At 46.8% G+C, this 21,371-nt stretch overlaps 1 protein-coding gene and 1 pseudogene across 5 annotated transcripts in view; both read left to right on the top strand.

Annotated features, from left to right (window-relative positions):
* Positions 1-224: 224 nt before the first annotated feature.
* The window catches only part of TUFT1 (tuftelin 1), a 39,262-nt gene continuing 18,115 nt past the window's right edge, over positions 225-21,371 (top strand). For 2 of the 5 annotated variants that reach the window (XM_033195804.1, XM_033195802.1), the window contains exons 1-5: positions 225-342; positions 17,488-17,562; positions 17,974-18,075; positions 19,597-19,683; positions 20,226-20,315. In XM_033195804.1, the coding sequence (XP_033051695.1) occupies positions 283-342; positions 17,488-17,562; positions 17,974-18,075; positions 19,597-19,683; positions 20,226-20,315 (414 nt within the window). In that variant the 5' untranslated portion in view covers positions 225-282. The remainder of the gene's footprint in view (positions 343-17,487; positions 17,563-17,973; positions 18,076-19,596; positions 19,684-20,225; positions 20,316-21,371) is intronic. The other 3 variants (XM_033195803.1, XM_033195805.1, XM_033195806.1) reach the window with 3 other exon arrangements.
* LOC117074403 lies at positions 232-13,080 on the top strand (annotated as a pseudogene).

Here is a 21,371-nt window from a genome sequence, read left to right as displayed (position 1 = left end):
AAAGCTATTCAGTTAAAGCAGCCCCATGTCTCTCCCAAGCCCCACCTTTGTGTAAATCCGAGCGAGCACCGATGGGGCATGTCCCAGACCCCTTGGCCCCGCCCACCTCACCTCCTCACCTATCGCTCGTTCTCGGCGGAACCGCGAACTGGGGGCGTGGCCTATCTTCAGCCCCGCCCCTGATGAGCCTATACAAGGGGGCGGTTCCCCGCGCGCCCGCGCAGTCGGAGCTGGACAGCGGCGGGGAGAGGTGGTGTGTGTGTGCTGCGACCCCGAGGGAAGATGAACGGGACGCGGAACTGGTGTACCCTGGTGGACATGCACCCAGAGGACCAGGCGGCGGTAAGAAAAAGCACCCTCGCCGTCTTCTCCGTTTTGTATTCCTGGTTTCTAAGTCCGCCTCTTCCTTGCCTCACGCCGGCTTCGCTGACATCACCTGGTTCCCGGCTTGCGCGGTCAGCCCTGCGCGGCGCTTCTTTTTATTCTTTTGCCTGCGACGGGCAGTGGGAGTCGCGGGGTGAAGACTCGTTTGAGGCTGGAGGGCTCGGGGCGTCCCTGCCCTTTGCTAGGACCCTGCGGCTCCTGCCTGGGACTCGGCGCCGGCGAGCCCGTGCTTGGGCCGCGGGTCTGAGGCGTCTTGTGGGCAGCCAGATTGGGTCATAAGAGAATGAGCTCAAGGGACTGGGTCCCTGAGCGCCTTTGGACATTGTGTCCTGCCGAGGAGGCTTAGGCTTTCCCTTGGGTCGAGGGTCCTGGTGACCTCAGAGGCCCTCCAAAGAATTTCATCATGGTGCTTTGGATGATCAGTAACAAGAAAAAGGGTAAATTACAGGGCTTGGACTGGAGGGTGGGGGGCAAGTGGAGGACAGTAGGCCTCAAACTATTCCGAGATTGGCTAGGGACTCTACCTTTCGCTAAGAGGGATAGGGCTTTCAGCCTGGCGGTCACCTCTCGTCTTGGATTTCTCCTTCTTCCCCCTTGTAGTTCTCCTGTTTTCCTCCCTCTCTCTGCCTCCCGATAACTTCCTGGGACGGTGTGTTAGTTTTACTTCCGTCTCCAGCCTCCAGGCCCAGGGATAGTGGAGGAAGGGGAGGGAAGTGACTCAAGCGAGGGCTTTTGGACAGAGAGAGGGTTGCTGAGAAAGGGGGCTTTCTCCAGTGCAGGCTAGTCTACCCCGCTCTCCTCTTTCTCTGGCTCCCAGTCCCTGTTCTTCCCACCCTAGCTGACCATATGGTTTTTCCTCTTCAGAGGCTGAGGAGGGTAATTTGTGGCTGAGTGTTTCTAGGCTCTGTTGGGGAACTTAAGCTAGATTAGGTGTGTACTATTTCATCAGTTTCCAAGCTATTGTGAGTGGGAGTGAAATGAAAACTAAAGTGATGGGGAACTTGGGTATCATTCCCCCCTCCCACATCTGATTCTCTTACCCTCTGCCTGCCTCATCCTGCTCTTGAGGTAGAGCTAACCCAACTGCAGCTAGATTATGGCTCTTCTTCAAACTCATTTCAGGTTTAGAATACAGATGATCATTTAGTTCTGTTCCCAGTCTCCTCTCCATTTCTGCCCAGGCTGTGAGTGTTTTTGCCACAGTAAAATACAGATGTTGCTATTGGCCAACCCCAGTTGCCCAAACCCCATTCGTCTGTAGCCTGCCACATCCCCAGCTATGAGACTCTGAAGAGATATAAGAAATCCATCCATTATGTGTCAGCCACAAGTCCTACTCCATGCTCTTTGTTTTTAAGCAACGAGGGTCCTGCTATGTTGCAGGAGTTGCAGTACAGTGGCTCTTCACTGGTGCAATCATAGCACACCACAGCCTTGAACTCCTGGCTTCAAGCAATCCTTCTGCCTCAGCCTCCTGAGTAGGTGGGACTTCAGGTGCACACCACCTGTAGCTTCTCTTCCATGCTCTTGCTCTCTCTTTTGGAATAGTTGAGGAAAAAGGATATGAGATAAATAAAGGAGAAGGATGTTTGGGCTGCTTTTTCCTTCCTTGCTATATAGAAAAGAGATCCAGAAAGAAGTCTAAGACCAAGTTGGCACTAGCAGTGTTAATGAATCATTAACTTCTACTATTTTTTTTCTTCCTTTCATTTCTTTCCTCTTTTCTTTCTTTCTTTCTTTTTTTTTTTTTTTTGAGACAGGGCCTTGCTCTGTTGCCCAGGCTGGAGTGCTATGGCACAATCTCAGCTCACTGCAACCTCCACCTCCTGGGTTCAATAGATCCTTCTTCCTCAGCCTCCCCAAGTAGCTGAGACTATAGGCGCATGCCACCACACCTACATTTTTTTTTTTTTTTTGGTGGAGATGGGATTTCACCATGTTGCCCAGGCTAGTCTTGAACTCCTGGGCTCAAGCAGTCTGCCTACCTTGGCCTCCCAAAGGTTTGGGATTACAGGCGTGAACCACTACATCTGGCCCCTTCTACTCTTTCTTGATGTTTTTGCTGTTTGGTGGGGCAGAAAAAATTATTAAGAGAAAATAGTGGACAAGGAATTCAGATGGTCTCCAGTCATGCGTTAGGTTGAAGCTAACCAGAGACCTCTAGAGCAAGGGAGAAAAAGAAATTCCCTTTTATTCCTTTTTTCTGGGCTGAACTTGAGACTTATTTTATTCCAAAGCTGGGAATGAAGTAATCATTGTCCAGATCTGATCTTGGAGACATTCCTGGGCCCTTAAGGGAGGGGAGGAGATGGTGAACAGTCAGGACACAGGCCTTGTCCTGCATTCCTCTTCTCTGATCCAACTTGCAGACAGAATTTATGGCTCTGGACAACCCCCAGGAATCTGTCATATGTTCACACCACTGAATGGGTGCTCAATGCATGTGCAAAGTGAGTAAATAAATAAATGAACAGATGTTTCTTCCGGAGTCAGAGTGTAGACAGTTGACCTGATTAGAGATCCTAGTGTGAGTGAGGGCCCTGGACTCTGTTGGTACTTCCCCACTAGCCAGGCTGTGTGCCTTAGTGTATCACATGTGGACATGGACACAGGGCCAGTACACTCTCTGGGATGTTTTTATTGTTGGAGGCAGATGCAGCAGGTACAAGGAGCCAGTGTTTTTCAGAACTGCAGACCATAACCACTAGTGGGTCTGACATCGACTTAGTAGGTCAGACCAGCATTAAAAAAGAAATAGAATTAACACTCTTAGAGTGTTAGTGAGGATAGACATTTTTGGTAGAACTTTTATTTCAGTTATATATATATGTGTGTGTGTGTGTGTGTGTGTGTGTGTATTATGTATGTGGATGTTTGTTTACTGGGTCTTGATGTGAAATATGTTTTTGAGATTGAAAAGTTTTGCAAGCCACTGTAGTAAGTTTTATTGGCAAATAAAAGAACAAATAAACACCAAACTCCTTTTTGCTAAGTATTTCCATTAACTTCCTTTGGTTATAAACAACAGAGAATGACTCCAGCTAAACTAAGCAGATGAGGAAATTATTAGAAGGAAATGAAGCAGTTCACAGAATTTAAGGGAAAGCTTAAAAAGCCCTAACCAAGGATGTTCTGGGGCCTGGGTAAGTGGAACGACGGAGGCTTACTACTATTGGTGAATTGGTTCCAGCTGTTTTAGGTCTTTGCGCCATTATGCTCAAGATTCCAGGGAGAAAGTGCCATTGTCCCTTGGCCCCCAGTTGTCCAGAGCAGGTTAGGGTTCCTTGATTGATAGGCCCCCCAGATTATAGTGATGGAAGGAGATTCTCCAAAGACCCAAATGTTGTTATCAGCGGAGGGGAATGAAAGCTGTGTGGCCAGAGAACGGATGTCTATGACATTAGACTTTACCATGGATGATCTCTGATTTCATTTCCCTCCTTCTCTCTTTTCCTTCCTTCTTTCCATCCGTCTTTAAATCACCTTTTTTTTTTTTTTTTGAGACAGGGTCTCACTCTGTTGCCCAGACTAGAGTGCAGTGGCGTGATCACTGCTCACTGCAGCCTTGAACTCCTGGACTCAAGGGATCCTTCCGCCTCAGCCTCCCAAGTAGCTGGGACCACAGGCATACCCAACATGTCTAGCTAATTTTTCATTTTTCGTGATATGGGTTCTCACTATGTTGCCCAGGCTAGTCTTGAACTCCTGGTTTCAAGTAATCTTCCTGCCTCGGCCTCCCTAAGTGCTGGGATTACAGGTGTGCACCACTGTGCCTGGCCTTAAATCACCTTCTTTTTGGGGGCGGGGATGGAGTCTCCCTCTGTCACTCAGGCTGGGGTGCAGTGGCACAATCTTGGCTCAGTGCAACCTCCATCTCCCGGGTTCAAGCAGTTCTTCTGCCTCAGCCTCCCGAGTAGCTGGGATTACAGGCATGGGACACCATGCCCAGCTAATTTTTGTATTTTTACTAGAGATGGGGTTTCATCATGTTGGCCAGGCTGGTCTCAAACTCCTGACCTCAAATGATCTGTCTGCCTTGGCCTCCCAAAGTGCTGGGATTACAGGCATGAGCCACCATGCCCTGTCTCTTAAATCACTTTTTATCAAAGGAATATATGTGTGTGATTTTAAAAAGATCTAATAATATCAAAAGGCTTTTAAAAGAAAATAGCAGTCCCCTACTCCAAATTCTGCTCCATGGAAGTAACCACTTTCTACTCTTTTAGCTGTTTTGTGTTTACCTCCATGTTTCTCAATAATATGCTTACCGTGATTTTTCTTGATTTATCAGTTTTAGACATCTATTGATGGAATTATAGGAAAATCTATACTCCCGCCCCTCACGTGCTTCCTTCCCATCCTCCCAGTGTAATTGTATTACAATTTTTGTTAATGTAATAAACTATAGTTTCTGTTAATAGCATTGTGGTCAAGATCATGGCTCTGGGCTGAGCGCGGTGGCTCACATCTGTAATCCCAGCACTTTGGGAGGCTTAGACAGGTGGATCACCTGAGATCAGGAGTTCGAGACCAGCCTGACCAACATGGCAAAACCCCATCTCTACTAAAAATACAAAATTAGTGGGGTGTGGTGGTGCGTGCCTATAATCCCAGCTACTTGGGAGGCTGAGGCAGGAGAATCGCTTGAACCCAGGAGGTGGAGGTTGCAGTAAGCCGAGATCATGCCATTGCACTCCAGCCTGGGCAGTAAGAGTGAAACTCCGACTCAAACAAACAAACACAAAAGTGCATGGCTGTGGGAATCTGACTAAGGTGAGCTCTTATCAGGCTTTGATGTCTGTTTTGCCCGAGCTCACTTAGGCAAATTACTTAATTTTTTCATTTTCAGTTTTCTCACTTGTAAAACTGGAATAATAATTGCACCCTTCTCATAAGGTAGTTGTGAGGATTAAATTAGATAATATATATAAAATATGAAGCACAGTGCCTGGCATGTGGTAAGTACTCAGATGTTAGCTATTATTTTCTATTTCTACTGGCTTGGACTAGACTATTTTAACCTCCTTTAAGCAACCAGCCAAGGGATGGAGGAAGAGTCTGGGAACTCTCTGGGCAAGGTTTGCTCCTCCTCATTATGCTGACTTTTGTTTTTTCCTATCTGTTTCTTTCTCGTTTTCTTGATGATCCAGGTTCCTCAACCAGTGGAGGGTCCCAGGGGTGAGAGGAGGGCCTACAGATAGAGCCAGGGTGAAGACCTGAGTAACCTTTGCTAGTCCTGACTCAGGCAGTACTGGTCTTACACTGGCGATGGGTCAGGGTTCATATTTTGGCATCTCTCTCTGGGAATCTTTCCTCTTCTTTTTTAGACCTCACGACCAAGGCAGCTGGTGTCCCCTGCTGCTCTGGTTTCTTTAAGTAATATATCAGTTTTATCTTTCCTTAGAATATTTGCATTTTTTTCATCCTCTCTCTCTTTTTCTTTTTCTTTTTTTGGATTTGTCTTGTCCAGAGAGGTTCTCTCAACACCTGGGTGGACTCAGAATTGTTTTTATCAGCTGCAATCTGAAGACTTGTCTTTACCACGGAATAGGTGACATTCCTTTAGGACCTCAGAAGCTCAAGTAGTTTAATACCAAGTCTTTCCAGAGCCTCACTCTCTTATTTTTTAAACTAGAACTGTGATTTATTGAAGCCTTACCATGAGCTTCATATAATTTTTTATGAATAACTTTATTGAGATATAATTCATATACCCCATTTAAAGTATATAAGTCATTGGTTTTTAGTATATTCACAGAGTTGTGCAATCATCAATAAATCAATTTTAGAACATTTTCCTTACCTTATAAAGAAATCCTGATCTTGGCCGGGCGCGGTGGCTCAAGCCTGTAATCCCAGCACTTTGGGAGGCCGAGACGGGCGGATCACGAGGTCAGGAGATCGAGACCATCCTGGCTAATAGGGCGAAACCCCGTCTCTACTAAAAAATACAAAAACTAGCCGGGCGACGAGGCGGGCGCCTGTAGTCCCAGCTACTCGGGAGGCTGAGACAGGAGAATGGCGTGAACCCGGGAGGCGGAGCTTGCAGTGAGCTGAGAGCCGGCCACTGCACTCCAGCCTGGGCGGCAGAGCAAGACTCCGTCTCAAAAAAAAAAAAAAAAAAAAAAAAAAAAAAAAAAGAAAGAAATCCTGATCCATTAGCAGTCACTCCCCATTTCCCCACAACCTCCCTCAGCCCTAGGCAACCACCAGTCTACTTTTTTTCTCTGTGGATTTACCTGTTCTGGATATTTCATATAAATGTAATCATCGGTATATGATCCTTTGTGACTGGCTTCTTTTATTAGAATGATGTTTTCAAGGTTCATCAATGTTGTAATGTGAATCAGTACTTCATTCCCTTTTATGGCTGAACAATATTCCATTATTTAGATGTATTACAACAGTGTTCATCATGGATAAATGTTGGTGGACATTTGGGTGCTTTCTGCTTTTTGGTTATTCTGTATAATGCTGCTATGAACTTTGGTGTACAAGTTTTTGTGTGGAAATGTATTTTCATTTCTCTTGGAGAGGAATACCTAGGAGTAGAATTGCTGGGTCAGAATATTTGCATTTTAAAAGAGGATTCATCTGGAGCCATTGGTGCTTACTCCAGAGGAATGAATGTATTCTAAAACATGGAAGTCCTGGTTCTGTGACATCTGAGTGTAGGGGAAACTGCTGGGCAGAGGAGCCTTTCAAGTTTGGTGGCTGCCTGTTCCTTCTACTCATGAAACTTGCCCTACACTCAGCCCATAAATTTCTCCTCACACCATCCCATCTCTCCCATTTATTGCCAGGTTCTTACTTTCAGGAGCGTTGCAGCTGATGTCAACAAGCCTGCCAGGAATTTGGGGAATGCTGGGGTTTGCCAGAGAAGGAAGGATCTCCTCTGAGCGAGGAGAGTTACCTCATCATCAGGCATTTGGCGCTAACATTTGCCCATAGTTCTCCAGGGTGGAGGGGGGCGTGCACCCAGATGGTTTTGGTTCCAGACACGTGTGCTCAGAGAGGTGGGATGAGCTTCCTTGCCTGCTAGTAATTATGGCGCATGCCTCTTTGGGTCAAGGTGCAGAGTCTTGTGAAATACCTTTGTTTTCCAGGGGTTGAGAAGGTTCAGTTGCGGAAATAGGTATGTGCCAGGAAGGCTTGTGGCCCAGATTTAAGCCTGGCCAGCAGAGGCAGGAAGCAGAGGAGAGAATATAGGGAAGGAAGGGGATGAGGAAAGAAGGAAGAAAAGGGACATAGTTTTCTTGGGTCTGGGGGCACAGAAGCAAAAATCACTAAACAGGTTGTCAGAGCCTAGAGAGGGCAGAGCCACTCCCTTTGATGCAGAGGGGGCCCTGAGGAACTTGCCCTTTCATTCCAGGTTTGCTGGTCGCTAGGTAGGTGTCCTAGAGAGAGACTGGCTCAGCAAGTGGGTGTCTCCTTCAGAGCTGGTTCGGGAGCTCACTTCCCTCTACAGACACACAGTCACTGCTCGGCCCCATTGTTTGCCTTTGTTAAGGCTCCAAGTAATGAGAAGGGCTGCCTCATGTAGGGTGCCACCTCAAATCCTTTTTCTCGTTTCACCTCACAGTAACCCTGGTCAGCCCTCTACATCGTGCCTGTCCAGCCCATGCCTCTGGGTAGGCAGCCACATAAAAAGCAAACACCTGTTTTATTGGCTAATATGGGGAGGAAGAAAGGGAATGAGTCTTTGTGTCCTGCTCCACAAAGGGCCATCTCTGGCTTAGGCAGCACTGCAGAAGGCAGGACCGTGTACCTGAGACTGATGAGCTGTGTCGGGTGCGAGCCTCACTCAAGGAGAGGGTAGGCACCCACCTATCCCATCCGACTCTCTTCTTTGACTTTGTGGGGCATCCTTCATCCTGATCACTTGGGTGCCATTGTTACAAGGGGCTGGCTATTCATATTTTTCTTGGGTTTTTTTCTTTTTGAGACGGAGTCTCACTCTGTCACCAGGCTGGAGTGCATGGCCCGATCTCAGCTCACTGCAACTTCCAGCTCCCAGGTTCAAGCGATTCTCCTGCCTCAGCCTCCCGAGTAGCTGGAGCTACAGGCATGTGCCACCTCGCCCAGCTACTTTTCGTATTTTTAGTAGAGACGGGATTTCATCCTGTTGGCTGGGATGGTCTCAATCTCTTAACCTCGTGATCCGCCTGCCTCCCAAAGTGCTGGGATTACAGGCGTGAGCCACCGTGCCTGGCCTCCCATTTTTCAACGTGGGGAAACTGAGGTGACTGCTCCTCCAGCAACTTGAGAGGCCATGTACACTTGGGGTGGGAAAGTGGATGGGATTGAGGGACAAAGTGAGGAAAGAGTGGGATACAGGGTGAAGATGAATTAAGGTTGCTGGTTTCCAGCTCAGGGACAATCTCTACTTCCTTTGCTTCCTCTTAGAAAGAACACTTGACTCCTACCCAGTCCTAGTGACCCCTGTAAAACCTGGGGAGTGAGAGCTGGGGCAATGCAGGCTTTTCCCTATTCACATGAGCCTGTGGTGTGAGAACTCTGCGCCTCTCTCCTTATCTCTCTGGGGCCTCCCTGTTTATCTCCTTATCTCTGCTATGGCGTCTTGATCTCTAACCCCTCAGCTATGTGTTTACCCCCTCCCTGCTTTCAGGAGTGAGTCACAGCCGGAGATTTGTTTGAACAGAGTGGTGAGGCTGCCTATAATTTGGAGGTAGCTGGGCTTCTCCCAAAAATGTTTATGAGGTTAGAGGTTGCTTACCTTATGATTAGCACTGCTTCTTTTTCCCTAGAGAAGAAGGCCTCACTTCTCATCTTGCCTTTCAGAGTCCCCAGTGGAGACCCCCCCGCCAGATATTTTTGGGGTGTTCCTAAAGCTCCCTGGAGCCTGCTCACAGTCCCGAGGAAATGCGAGCCTGCTCCAGAAAACAACGAAGTGCACCAAGCAGAGAGGAGCCCCAGGATTTGCTCCTTGACTCTGGGTTGGGGGTGCAGGCCGAGGTCTGTGGCCCTGTTGACTAAGATGCATTCTCCGGTTCTGGAGGATGAGGTGCCAGAGAGAGAGAGCACTAGGTTTTTCATCAGCTCCATTAGACAATTTACTTCATCCACCCTCTTCCTTTGCAGACTTTACAGAGCTACTTGGGAAAGTAATGCCGCTTCATCCTTGTGAAGAGATTTATGGTTTGCAAATCACTTTTACCTCATTCTCACACATCTACCTACCCTTCCTAAAATGTCGGTGGTGGTGTTATCACCCTCATTTTACAGACAGAAAACTGAGACCCAGAGAGATTGAGTGATTTGCTCAAGGATTAATGGTCATCATCCTGCCTCTGACTTCAAGTTTAGTACTTTGTTTTGAGACAGTCTCGCTGTGTCACTTGGGTTGGAGTGCAGTGGCACGGTCTTGGCTCTCTGCTGCCTTGACCTTACGGGCTCAATTGATCCTCTCACCTCAGCTTCCCTAGTAGCTGGGACTACAGGTGTGCACCACCACGTCAGGCTAATTTTTGTACTTTTTGTAGAGACAGGGTCTCATTATGTTGCCCAGGCTGGTCTCAAACTCCTGGACTCAGGCGATCTGCCTGTGTGGGCCTCCCAAAGTGCTGGGATTACAGGCATGAGCCAACATGCCTAGCCAAGTTTAGTACTTTTTCTTTCCTTCTCTTTATATGTTTTATTACAGAAGTGTCACAGGGCTCACTGCACCTCTCTCCTTATCTCCCTGGGGCCTACGCCTCCCAGGTTCAAGCGATTCTCCTGCCTCAGCCTCCCAGGCAACTGGGATTACAGACTCTCACCACCACACCTGACCAGTGTTTTGTATTTTTAGTAGAGACAGGGTTTCACCATGTTGGCCAGGCTGGCCTTGAACTCCTTACCTCAGGTGATCCACCTGCCTTGGCCTCCCAAAGTGCTAGGATTATAGGCGTGAGCCACTGTGCCTGGCCCAAATAGTGTTTTTTGTTTGTTTGTTTGTTTTGTTTTTGAGATGGAGTCTCACTGTCGCCCAGGCTGGAGTGCAATGGTGTGATCTTTGCTCACTGCCTCCGCCCCTTGGGTTCAAGCGATTCACCCGCCTTGGCTTCCCGAGTAGCTGGGGTTACAAGCATGCACCACCAGGCCCAGCTAATTTTTATATTTTCAGTGGAGATAGGGTTTCACCATGTTGACCAGGTTGGTCTCAAACTCCAGACCTCAAGTGATCTGCCCGCCTCGGCCTTCCAAAGTGCTGGGATTACAGGCGTGAGCCACCGCACCCGGCCCCAGCTTGCTTTTTTACTTAACAATTTATTTTGAGATTTATTCATGTCAATGCATGTTGCATAGTTCATTTGTTTTCACAGCTGAATAGTAGTTCGTGGTACTAATATGTCAGGGTTTATTCATTCATTTTCTAATTAGGCAGGCATGGTGGTGCATGCCTGTAGTCCAGCTGCTTAGGAAGCTGAGGTGAGAGGATCAATTGAGCCTGAGAGGTCAAGGCTACAGTGAGGCATGATCATGTCACTGCACTCCAGCCTGGGTGACACAATGAGACCCTGTCTCAAAAATAATGAGGATATATAGTTTAAAAATTCGTTTTCTTGTCAGTGGGCCATCTGGGTGGTTTCTGGTATTTTGCCATTGCATGCAATGCTGCTGTGAACATACTTCTACATGTCTTATCTTTATATTTCTTTTTTTTTTCTCTCTTTTTCTCTTTTTTGAGACGGAATCTCGTTCTGTTGCCCAGGCTGGAGTGCAGTGGCCGGATCTCAGCTCACTGCAAGCTCCGCCTCCTGGGTTTATGCCATTCTCCTGCCTCAGCCTCCTGAGTAGCTGGGACTACAGGCGCCCGCCACCTCGCCCAGCTAGTTTTTTGTATTTTTTAGTAGAGACGGGGTTTCACCGTGTTAGCCAGGATGGTATCGATCTCCCGACCTCGTGATCTGCCCGTCTCGGCCTCCCAAAGTGCTGGGATTACAGGCTTGAGCCACCGCGCCCGGCCTTATCTTTGTATTTCTATAAGTGTAATGAAATCTCCCCAAAATAGCTCATTAGCATTTTAATTTGCATTTTCCTTATACTGGTGAGGTTGAGCATCTTTACTATTCCATTAGCCACTTGTATTTCTTTTTAGAGTTGCCTTCTTAGTTTTGCTCAATTTTTCCTTGACTTTCCTCTGCTACTTTTCTGTTTCTGCTTTTTTCAGTTTTCCATACTGCTTCTCTAAACTGAAGAGCTGGAGTTTCTCAAAGGGAATTGGGAAAATCCCTGAACATATCACCTGGAACTCATGCAACACATATTTTTTTGAGAACCTATTCTAGACCAGGCGTTGTGCTAAATAAGCTATCCATGTCTTCAAGGAGCTTGATTTTATTGGGGGAGATGAATGAATAGTTACAAAAGAATGGGCTCCTTGTTAAAGTGCAGGATATGTAGGTTGCAGTAGGTGCTCTGACTGAGAGAGAAGTGCTGGGATAGGACCCTCAAAGAGGAGATGCCTTGAAGGCCGAGCAGGAATTCTCCAAGGAGGCAAGGGAGGAGGGGATACCCTGGTCGGAGAAAGCAACATGTACACCTCTGGGGAGGTGGGAGCATGTATTGCACTGGAAGACCCGTTAGCAGAAACAGACTTGGATTTGGATGCCTTCTACGATTGGATCAGGAAAAAGTTGGGGACAGTTAGAGTGCAGGGTACATTGGGGTACTGGAGGGAGTCAAAACATTTTATGTAGTATACACTGTGATAGTCCTGATCGTAAGGGGACTCTAATACCATAATAAGGAGTTTTTGATTTTTTGCTTTTAAAAACATTTAATAGTAACATATATACAGAAACATACATACATCACAAATGTACAGTCAAGTAATTTTCACAAACTAGACACATTCCTGTAAGCAGCACCCAGATCAAGAAACAAATCATTACGGGCACTACAGAAGCCCCCTCCTGTCCCCTTCTAATTACCACCTACCTCCCATTTATGATATTAGATATTTAATAATATAATATTATAATATTTAAATATTTTCTCTGCATACATTTAGAACCACATCAGTCATTGTCATACTTTTTGCTTTAATCATCAAATATAACTTAGAAAACCCAAGAGGGGCTTTCCAGCCCCAGCCCCAGCCCCTACAGCCACCGAGATGTTGATGCCTGAGAAGAATTGGATTCCCATTTATGAACTCCTTTTTAAGGAGGGAGTCATGGTGGCCAAAAAGGATGTCCACATGCCTAAACACCTGGAGCTGGCAGACAAGGATGTGCCCAACCTTCATGTCCTGAAGGCCACGCAGTCTCCCAAGTCCCAAGGCTGCGTGAAGGAACAATTTGCCTGGAGACATTTCTACTAGTACCTTACCAATGAGGGCATCCAGTATCTCTGTGATTACCTTCATCTGCCCCAGAGATTGTGCCTGCCACCCTACGCCGCAGCCATCCAGAGACTGGAAGTCCTCAGCCTAAAGGTCTGGAGGGTGAGCGACCTGCAAAACTCACAAGAGGGGAAGCCGACGGAGGTACCCACAGACGGAGTGCTGTGCCCCCTGGTGCTGACAAGAAGGCTGAGGCTGGGTCAGCAACGGAATTCCAGTTTAAAGGTGGATTTGGTTGTGGACATGGTCAGCCACCTCAGTAAAATTGGAGAGGATTATTTTGCATTGAATAAACTTATAGCCAAAAAAATTTAAAAAAATAAAAGGAAAAGAAAAAGAAAACCTAAGAGGGGAAGGAAATCTTGTTGTATTTACCCATCTTTTTTCTACTCATGTTTCTTTCTTCTCAATATTTCAAGTTTCCTTTTTTTTTTTTTTTAGTCGTTTTCTTTCTGTTTAGAGAACTTTTTCAGCCATTCTTCTAGTGTTGGTCTGCTGGTGAGAAATTCTCCTAGTTTTCCTTCATCTGAGAATGTCTTGATTTCTCCTTCATTGCTGAAGGATATTTTTCTTTGTTATAGGATTCTGAATTGAAAATTCTTTTCTTTCGGCATTTGAAAAATAGTATGCCACTTCCTTCTACCCTCTGACATTTCCGATGAGAAATCTGCCGTTATTCACATTGTTTTCCCCTCAAAGGTTATTTTTCTCTGGTTTCAAGATTTTTTCTTTGTCTTTAGTTATCAGAAATTTAATTATGATCTGTCATGGCATGAATTTCATGTTTGCTCTGTTTGAAGTTTGCTTGGCTTCTTGAATCTACAGGTTTGTGTCTTTTGCCAAATTTTGGAAGTTTTTGGTCATTATTTCTTTGAGAACATTTTAAACTCACCCTCTTTCTTTTACCTGGAATTCTGATGGCTGGATGGAATCATCTCTCAGTGCCCCAACCCAGCCTAGTTGTCTATGCTCTTCCAATTGGAATTGCCTGGGTTTACGAAACAAACCAGACTTGACCTTTGTTAGCTAATAACCCCTTTGTTCTGACTGAAGGATGCCCTGCCTTTTCCCAGCCTGGCTCCAGGTATGGGGAGATAGCGTTCTTTTTTTTTTTTGTCTTCTTCTTTGAGATGGAGTCTCGCTCTGTTGCCCACGCTGGAGTGCAATGGTGTGATCTTGGCTCCCTGGAACCTCCACCTCCCAGGTTCAAGTGATTCTCCTGCATCAGCCTCCCTAGTAGCTGGGATTACAGGTGCCTGCCACCACACCCGGCTGAGTTTTATATTTTTAGTAGAGGTGGGGTTTCACCATGTTGGTCAGGCTAGTCTCAAACTCCTGACCTCAAGTGATCCACCCACCTTGGCCTCCCAAAGTGCTAGGTTTACAGGCATGAGCCACCGCACCCAGCTGAAAGAGCGTTTTAATAAAAGTGTGAGTGTATCCTGGGAAGAAAGAATTGGCAGCCATTCTGGCTATTTTGAAATCATTTTTCTCTTCTTTCTTTTGTAATATTTTCTTGACCTAGATGTCGTGGAGCATTCTCTGTGCGTTCAGAAAATACCTTTGCGAATTGCTGTGGCATACAACAGCTCTCGAGGAGTTAACAGAAGGGGTAATTCTTCACAGAACACAAATAACTGAGAGGCAGATGCCATGGGAGGCCTTGTGACACTGTGGGAGCTCCGGGAGGGGAAGACGTGTTTCCCACAGGATGCAGGGTAGCATCTTGCAAGCTGAGGCATTTGAACATGAACTTGAGGAACTTGCAGATGCCCTAGGTGAAAATGGGAAGAATGGATATTTAAGGCACAGGAAATGATGGGAGCAAAGACACTGAAGTTGGAAACCATCGAATGTATTGGATAGGGCACTGAGAGATGGTAGCAAGAGGCGGGAGTTTACCCAGACTGTGGAGGCCTTACATGCCACTCCAAGGATGTGGCTTTTATCTCATAGGAATTAAGTGTTTTCATAAAACCAGCTACTTTGTTAGGGTTGGGAAGGTTTAAGGGCCATTGTGACAATGTCTTCTGTCTTTCGTACATTTGGATTCACTCCAAGAAGTAGGAGGATGCTGATGTTTCAGTGCTACCCTCCTGTTTGGCAGAGAGTAACCTCCTGTTTGGCAGAGAGTAACACATTTTCTCATTTTCTTTCTTTCTTTCTTTCTTTTCTCTTCTCTTCTCTTCTCTTTTCTTTTCTTTTCTTTCTTTGACGGCATCTTGCTCTGTTGTCCAGGCTGGAGTGCAGTAGTGCGATCTCAGTTCACTGCAGCCTCCACCTCCCTGGTTCAAGCGATTCTCCTGCTTCAGCCTCCTGAGCAGCTGGGATTACAGGTGCCCACCACCATGCCTAGCTAATTTTTTTGTATTTTTAGTAGAGATGGGGTTTCACCATGTTGGCCAGGCTGGTCTCGAACTCCTGACCTCAGGTGATCCTTCCACCTCGGCCTCCCAAAATGCTGGGATTACAGGCATGAGCCACCACACCTGGCAACATTTTCAAGTAATAGTCAAGGAAAAAACCCTCAGCTGGGGGCTGGGCACAGTGGCTCATGCCTGTAATCCCAGCACTTTGGGAGGCCGAGGCAGGAGGATCACAAAGTCAGGAGGTCAAGACCAGCCTGGCCAACGTGGTGAAACCCCATGTCTACTAAAAATACAAAAATTAGCCAGGTGTGGTGGCAGGTGCCTGTAATCCCAGCTACTTGGGAGGCTGAGGCAGGAGAATTGCTTGAGCCCAGGAGGCGGAGGCTGCAGTGAGCCGAGATCGTGTCACTGCACCTCAGCCTGGGAGACAAGAGCAAGACTCCATCTCAAACAAACAAACAATCCTCAGTTGGATGGTAATATACCCATTTTACAGATAAATACACCAAGAGTTAAGTATCTCACCAAAGACTGATTTCTTCTCCGCCAAGTTGGAAGATTATCTTCTCCAGACATTTGGAAGGTTAAGAGGGTTCTTTAAAACCTGTCTGTTACTAGTAAGATGTTTTGATGACCAAATGACCTCAAGATCACTTTCTTTTTTTTTTTTTTTGAGACAGAGTCTAGCTCTGTCTCCCAGGCTGGACTGCAGTGGCCGGATCTCAGCTCACTGCAAACTCTGCCTCCTGGGTTTCCGCCATTCTCCTGCCTCAGCCTCCCGAGTAGCTGGGACTACAGGCGCCTACCACCTCGCCCGGCTAGTTTTTTTGTATTTTTTAGTAGAGACGGGGTTTCACCGTGTTAGCCAGGATGGTCTCGATCTGCTGACCTCGTGATCCGCCCGTCTCGGCCTCCCAAAGTGCTGGGATTACAGGCTTGAGCCACCGCGCCCGGCAAGATCACTTTCATTCTTGGGTAGCCCAGCACCTATTTCTCTTCATTGTCTGGGAGAGGCATATGCTTCATCCTCATGCTGTCACAGAATGGAATCCAGAAGGAGCCTGAGATATACTTGGTCCAACTCCTTATTTTTCCAGTGTGAACCAGAGATCCATAGTGGCTAAGCCCCTCATTCACCTCCATGCATAGTACAGGTGATCTACTCTGCCTTGTTAGTCTTCTTTCAACGTTATAATCTTCCCAATCTACAGGCCCCTAGTTTTCCCTCCTACCACGTTTTTTCCTTTCAGGTTTTTAATTTTCCCCACAAAGTGTTGTGTGTGTTTGTTTGTTTGTTTGTTTTTGTTTTGTTTTGTTTTTGAGACGGAGTCTTACTGTGTCGCCCGGGCTGGAATGCAGTGGCGCGATCTCAGCTCACTGCAAGCTCTGCCTCCCGGGTTCACGCCACTCTCCTGCCTCAGCCTCCTGAGTAGCTGGGACTACAGGTGCCTGCCACCAAGCCCGGCTAATTTTGTTTTTGTATTTTTTAGAAGAGACGGGATTTCTCTGTGTTAGCCAGGATAGTCTCGATCTCCTGACCTCGTGATCCACCTGACCTCGTGATCCACCTGCCCAAAGTGCTGGGATTATAGGCTTGAGCCACCGTGCCCAGCCTTTTTTTTAAAAAACCTTCTTTGAAGCCCGGGCAACATGGCAAAACCTCATCTCTACAAAAAATACAAAAATTAGATGGGCATATTGGTGCACCTATAGTCCCAGCTACTTGGGAGGGTGGATCACTTAAGCCTGGGAGGTCGAGGCTGCAGACACACACACACACACACACACACACACACACACACACTTATTTGACTTATGAAAGAAAACCTGCTTCATTCTTTGAATTAGGCTGATCTCTAGATGAATACCTGTTATCTTGTCTGCTTTCACTTGGATAATTTCCATGTGGCTTATAGAAATGGGAGTTTGAATTCAGGTATTTTCTTATAGTTTAGTTCAGGAAGAATGTGCTAGTCTTGTAAAGTGCATCAATAACTTGCTGGCTGGCTTGTCAGGAGCAGAAATTCTGGATTAAGGATGAGCAGTCCAGGAATGACCTCTCCACAACTAGAGAAAGAAGAGTGCATGCAATGTGTTCCCTGTTGTCCAAGAACCAGGGTAGCCCTGCTGAGGCCGTACAGAGCAGTGTGCCATGTAGTCCTTGTTGTGAAAGAAAGGACTGTCAGATGGTCCCAGAGTCACCGCCCCAAACACCTGATTTTGGGCAAGGTAATGCTGCCTCCCTGGACTTCTTTTCCTAGTCTGTGAAGTGGTGATGACAAGGCCGGCTCCACAGGGCTGGCAGAAGCACCCTGTACTGGTAGCACTTTGTACCTGTAGACTGTAAAGGTGAGGGGTTATTGTTGCTGTCATTGTCATTATTAGGGCAGCGTGGACATTCTCAGGCTGACTCTTCAGGGTGAACTGACAGGAGATGAACTTGAACACATAGCCCAGAAGGTACTGCGGAATTCTGGTGGGCAAGGCCCCCTCCCCACACCAGTGCTTCCTTGCTGCTGGCCTCTTACCCTAGTACTGCCTGGAGCCGACTCTGGTGACGCGAGCGTGGGAGCCCCTCCTTTCAGCAACATCCAGCTTGCCTCAGCCTTGTGCACTGCTTTGGGGCAGGAGGAGTCCCCCACTAAAATTAAAACTAAGCTGCTATTTCTGCCAGTTTTCCCTGGCCGGTGTTCTTGCTGCTGTGTGGCTTGTGTTAGAGGTTCTGAAATGAGTTTTTGGAGAGGAAAGTCAGACTAACCCTTCAAGTCTTTTGAGAAACAGGTTTTCTGCATTAGTTGAGGGGCAGGAGTTCTGGGCTTGCCATGTGATTTCTGAGCCATCTCTTTCTCTGTCTTGTCTCTCTTCGACCAGGCGGGAAGGAAGACCTATGCTATGGTGTCCGGCCACTCCACTGGTCATTCTCTGGCTTCAGAACTGGTGGAGTCCCATGATGGACATGAGGAGATCATTAAGGTAAGCTTAGTTCACCTCCAACTTTTCTCCTTGTCCTCTTCCTCCCTGCACGTATGTGAGAGGGAGCAGTTGATGTTGTTGCCAAAGGGAGCTTGTGGTTTGATGGAAGGAACCAGACCTGAGCTGCTAGTTCCTGGCAATCTCCTAGAAACATCTTAATTAATACCAGGAGACTACAGTCTGCCTGTTAGCAACTTTGGTGCGGCCTGGCCCCAGGCAAGGGGCTGTACTGGATGACCTTACTAGGGGCCTATCCACTGACCATGTTTTGCTGCTGGAGGTTGTGGAGACAGGTAGGAGGTATGTTTATGGAACTTACTATTTTCCTATGATGGGTTCATCCTGATGGAACTTTTTTTTTTTTTTTTTGAGACGGAGTCTCGCTCTGTCGCCCGGGCTGGAGTGCAGTGGCCGGTTCTCAGCTCACTGCAAGCTCCGCCTCCCGGGTTTATGCCATTCTCCTGCCTCAGCCTCCGAGTAGCTGGGACTACAGGCGCCCGCCACCTCGCCCAGCTAGTTTTTTGTATTTTTTAGTAGAGACGGGGTTTCACCGTGTTAGCCAGGATGGTCTCGATCTCCTGACCTCGTGATCCGCCCGTCTCAGCCTCCCAAAGTGCTGGGATTACAGGTTTGAGCCACCGCGCCTGGCCCATCCTGATGGAACTTATTTATTTATTTATTTATATGTTTTTAGTTTTGTAGAGACAATCTCACCTTGTTGCCTGAGCTGGTCTCCAACTCCTGGGCTCAAGCAATCGTCCTGCCTCAACCTCCCAAAATGCTGGTATTATAGGTGTGCACCACCCCACCTGGCTGATGGAACTTATTTTTTTAAAACTAAAATGATTTTTGTTATTTCTCTCTTTTTTTTTAAATAAAACAGCTTTTTGAGATATAAATTCCATACCATATGATTGACTCAGTTACAGTACAGTTATGTGCTGCATAACAACATTTCGGTCAGTGATGGACTGCATAGACAACAGTGGTCCCATGAGATTATTATACTCCATTTTCACTGTATTTTTTCTAGGTTTAGATACATTACCATTGTGTGATAATCACCTACAGTATTCACTACACTAACATGCTGTGCAGGTTTGTCTGTAGCCTGGGAGCAATAGGGTACACCGTACAACCTAGGGCTGTAGGAGGCCATGCCATCTATGTTTGTGTGTGTACACTCTGTGATGTTTGTACAAGGATGAAATCGCCTAATGATGCATCCCTCAGAATGCGTTGCTATGATTAAGTGATGCATGACTTTGTATATGTGAGTGTTTATGCCAATATAGCTATAGAGCATTTAGCTAAATTTACTGCATTAGGGTAAATTTCCAGAAGTAGAATTGATAGACCAAAAGGTAAATATATTTTTAGGTCTTCTAATCCGAATCACCACATTCCACCAGTAAATTGGCGGTAACAATTTATCCTCCCACCAGCACTATATGAAGCTGCCTATTTTTGTATCGTTAATTTAATTTGAGGTTTCTTAACTAAATAGTGTTCTTATTTCAGGTGTACTTGAAGGGGAGGTCTGGAGACAAGATGATTCATGAGAAGAATATTAACCAGCTGAAGAGTGAGGTCCAGTACATCCAGGAGGTGGGCACCCCTTCCCTCTCACGCAGTGCCTAGGTCATTTCTCTAAATCTCACATTTTTTTTGGCTGTCTTCTTTTGTGGATTCTGGTTTTTCCGCTTCTTTTTCCTTTATGCCTCTGAAATGCTGCCATGCCCTCCTGTGTGTCAAATATATAACTTTTGACCCTTCATACCTGATCCATTAATCCACGGATACTTAAGTACTATGTGCCTAGCACTGTCCCCAGCCACCTATCGAAAATTACCAGCCAACTTTTCACATAATTTCTTCACTCCCTTCCTGGCTCATGTTTCTCATTGGCACTTATGCCCATATAACATATTACACATTTTACTTATTTGTCTTTTGTGTTGTGTGTGTCTCCCCAACAAGAATGTCAGCTGTAGCCCCACTTGACCAGGGCATCTCTCTCCATCCTACGGCCAGTAGTTAGGACAGTGCCTGACTCGTAGTACAGGCCGGGGATGGTGCACAGAGTTGGGTGAGTTGGCGTGCTCTCTTTCTCTACCCTAAAGCTCAAGTTTCTTCCCCTCCCCTCCCAGGCCAGAAACTGCCTACAGAAGCTCCGGGAGGATATAAGTAGCAAGCTTGACAGGGACCTAGGAGATTCTCTCCATCGACAGGAGATACAGGTAATAGGAAATGGTCCATGGTTGGGTCCCCACCGAGGAGGTGGGGTTGTGCCAGGCAGTCTCATTTACCAGTTACCCAGTGTGTGCTGAATCTAGCATCTCTGCCAGGAATGGAGAAAATAGAGGTGATGCTGGCTTCCCTGGAGCACTCACAATCTGGTTAGGACTCTCCAGCCGATGAGCACTTACATTTACACATGTCAGCTTAAGCATAAGTACACCTGCTCCTGAAACACTGTACAGAAATCGAACTTATACAAATTAAATATCATCAGTTGTTAGCAAAGCCTCTTATCTATAAGGATTCTGTGATCAAGCTTCCTATAATAATGGAATTTTATTTTATTTTATTTTTTATTTTTTATTTTTTTTTTGAGACGGAGTCTCGCTCTGTCGCCCAGGCTGGAGTGCAGTGGCCAGATCTCAGCTCACTGCAAGCTCCGCCTCCCGAGTTTACGCCATTCTCCTGCCTCAGCCTCCCGAGTAGCTGGGACTACAGGCGCCCGCCACTACGCCCGGCTAGTTTTTTGTATTTTTTTAGTAGAGACGGGGTTTCACTGTTAGCCAGGATGGTCTCGATCTCCTGACCTCGTGATCCGCCCGTCTCGGCCTCCCAGAGTGCTGGGATTACAGGCTTGAGCCACCGCGCCCGGCCAATAATGGAATTTTATAAAGCAGACAGTCACCTGTAAATCCACACTTCTCATAAGCTGATCTTGCTTAGTTTGGGTGGCACCTGTAGTGTGAATTGAAGTCCGTGCCCTAGCCTGTTATTAATCTTGTATATAGTTATGTCTCACCTGGGATGGGAAGCTCCTCAAGGTTAGGAGTTCACCCCACCCCCATCCCGTGTCTGTATCCTCACCCTCCCTCTCTCCCCAGGTCTGGGATGTAGAAGGCATCAGTAAATGTTTGTTAGACTGAACAGATTGGATAAGTCTTTCCTGGGATGGATAATCCTGGGATCCTGCTTTTCAGTTTTTCCAAAACTCGAGGATAGAAATGCCCTCAGGAGAACAGAGCTGTCTCTTTGTGACTTTGCCCTCATCCTTTAGA

Source organism: Trachypithecus francoisi, unplaced genomic scaffold, assembly GCF_009764315.1.
Source record: "Trachypithecus francoisi isolate TF-2019V2 unplaced genomic scaffold, Tfra_2.0 Lachesis_group5, whole genome shotgun sequence".
Taxonomy (NCBI): domain Eukaryota; kingdom Metazoa; phylum Chordata; class Mammalia; order Primates; family Cercopithecidae; genus Trachypithecus; species Trachypithecus francoisi.
This window is presented reverse-complemented; position numbering and strand designations above follow the sequence as displayed.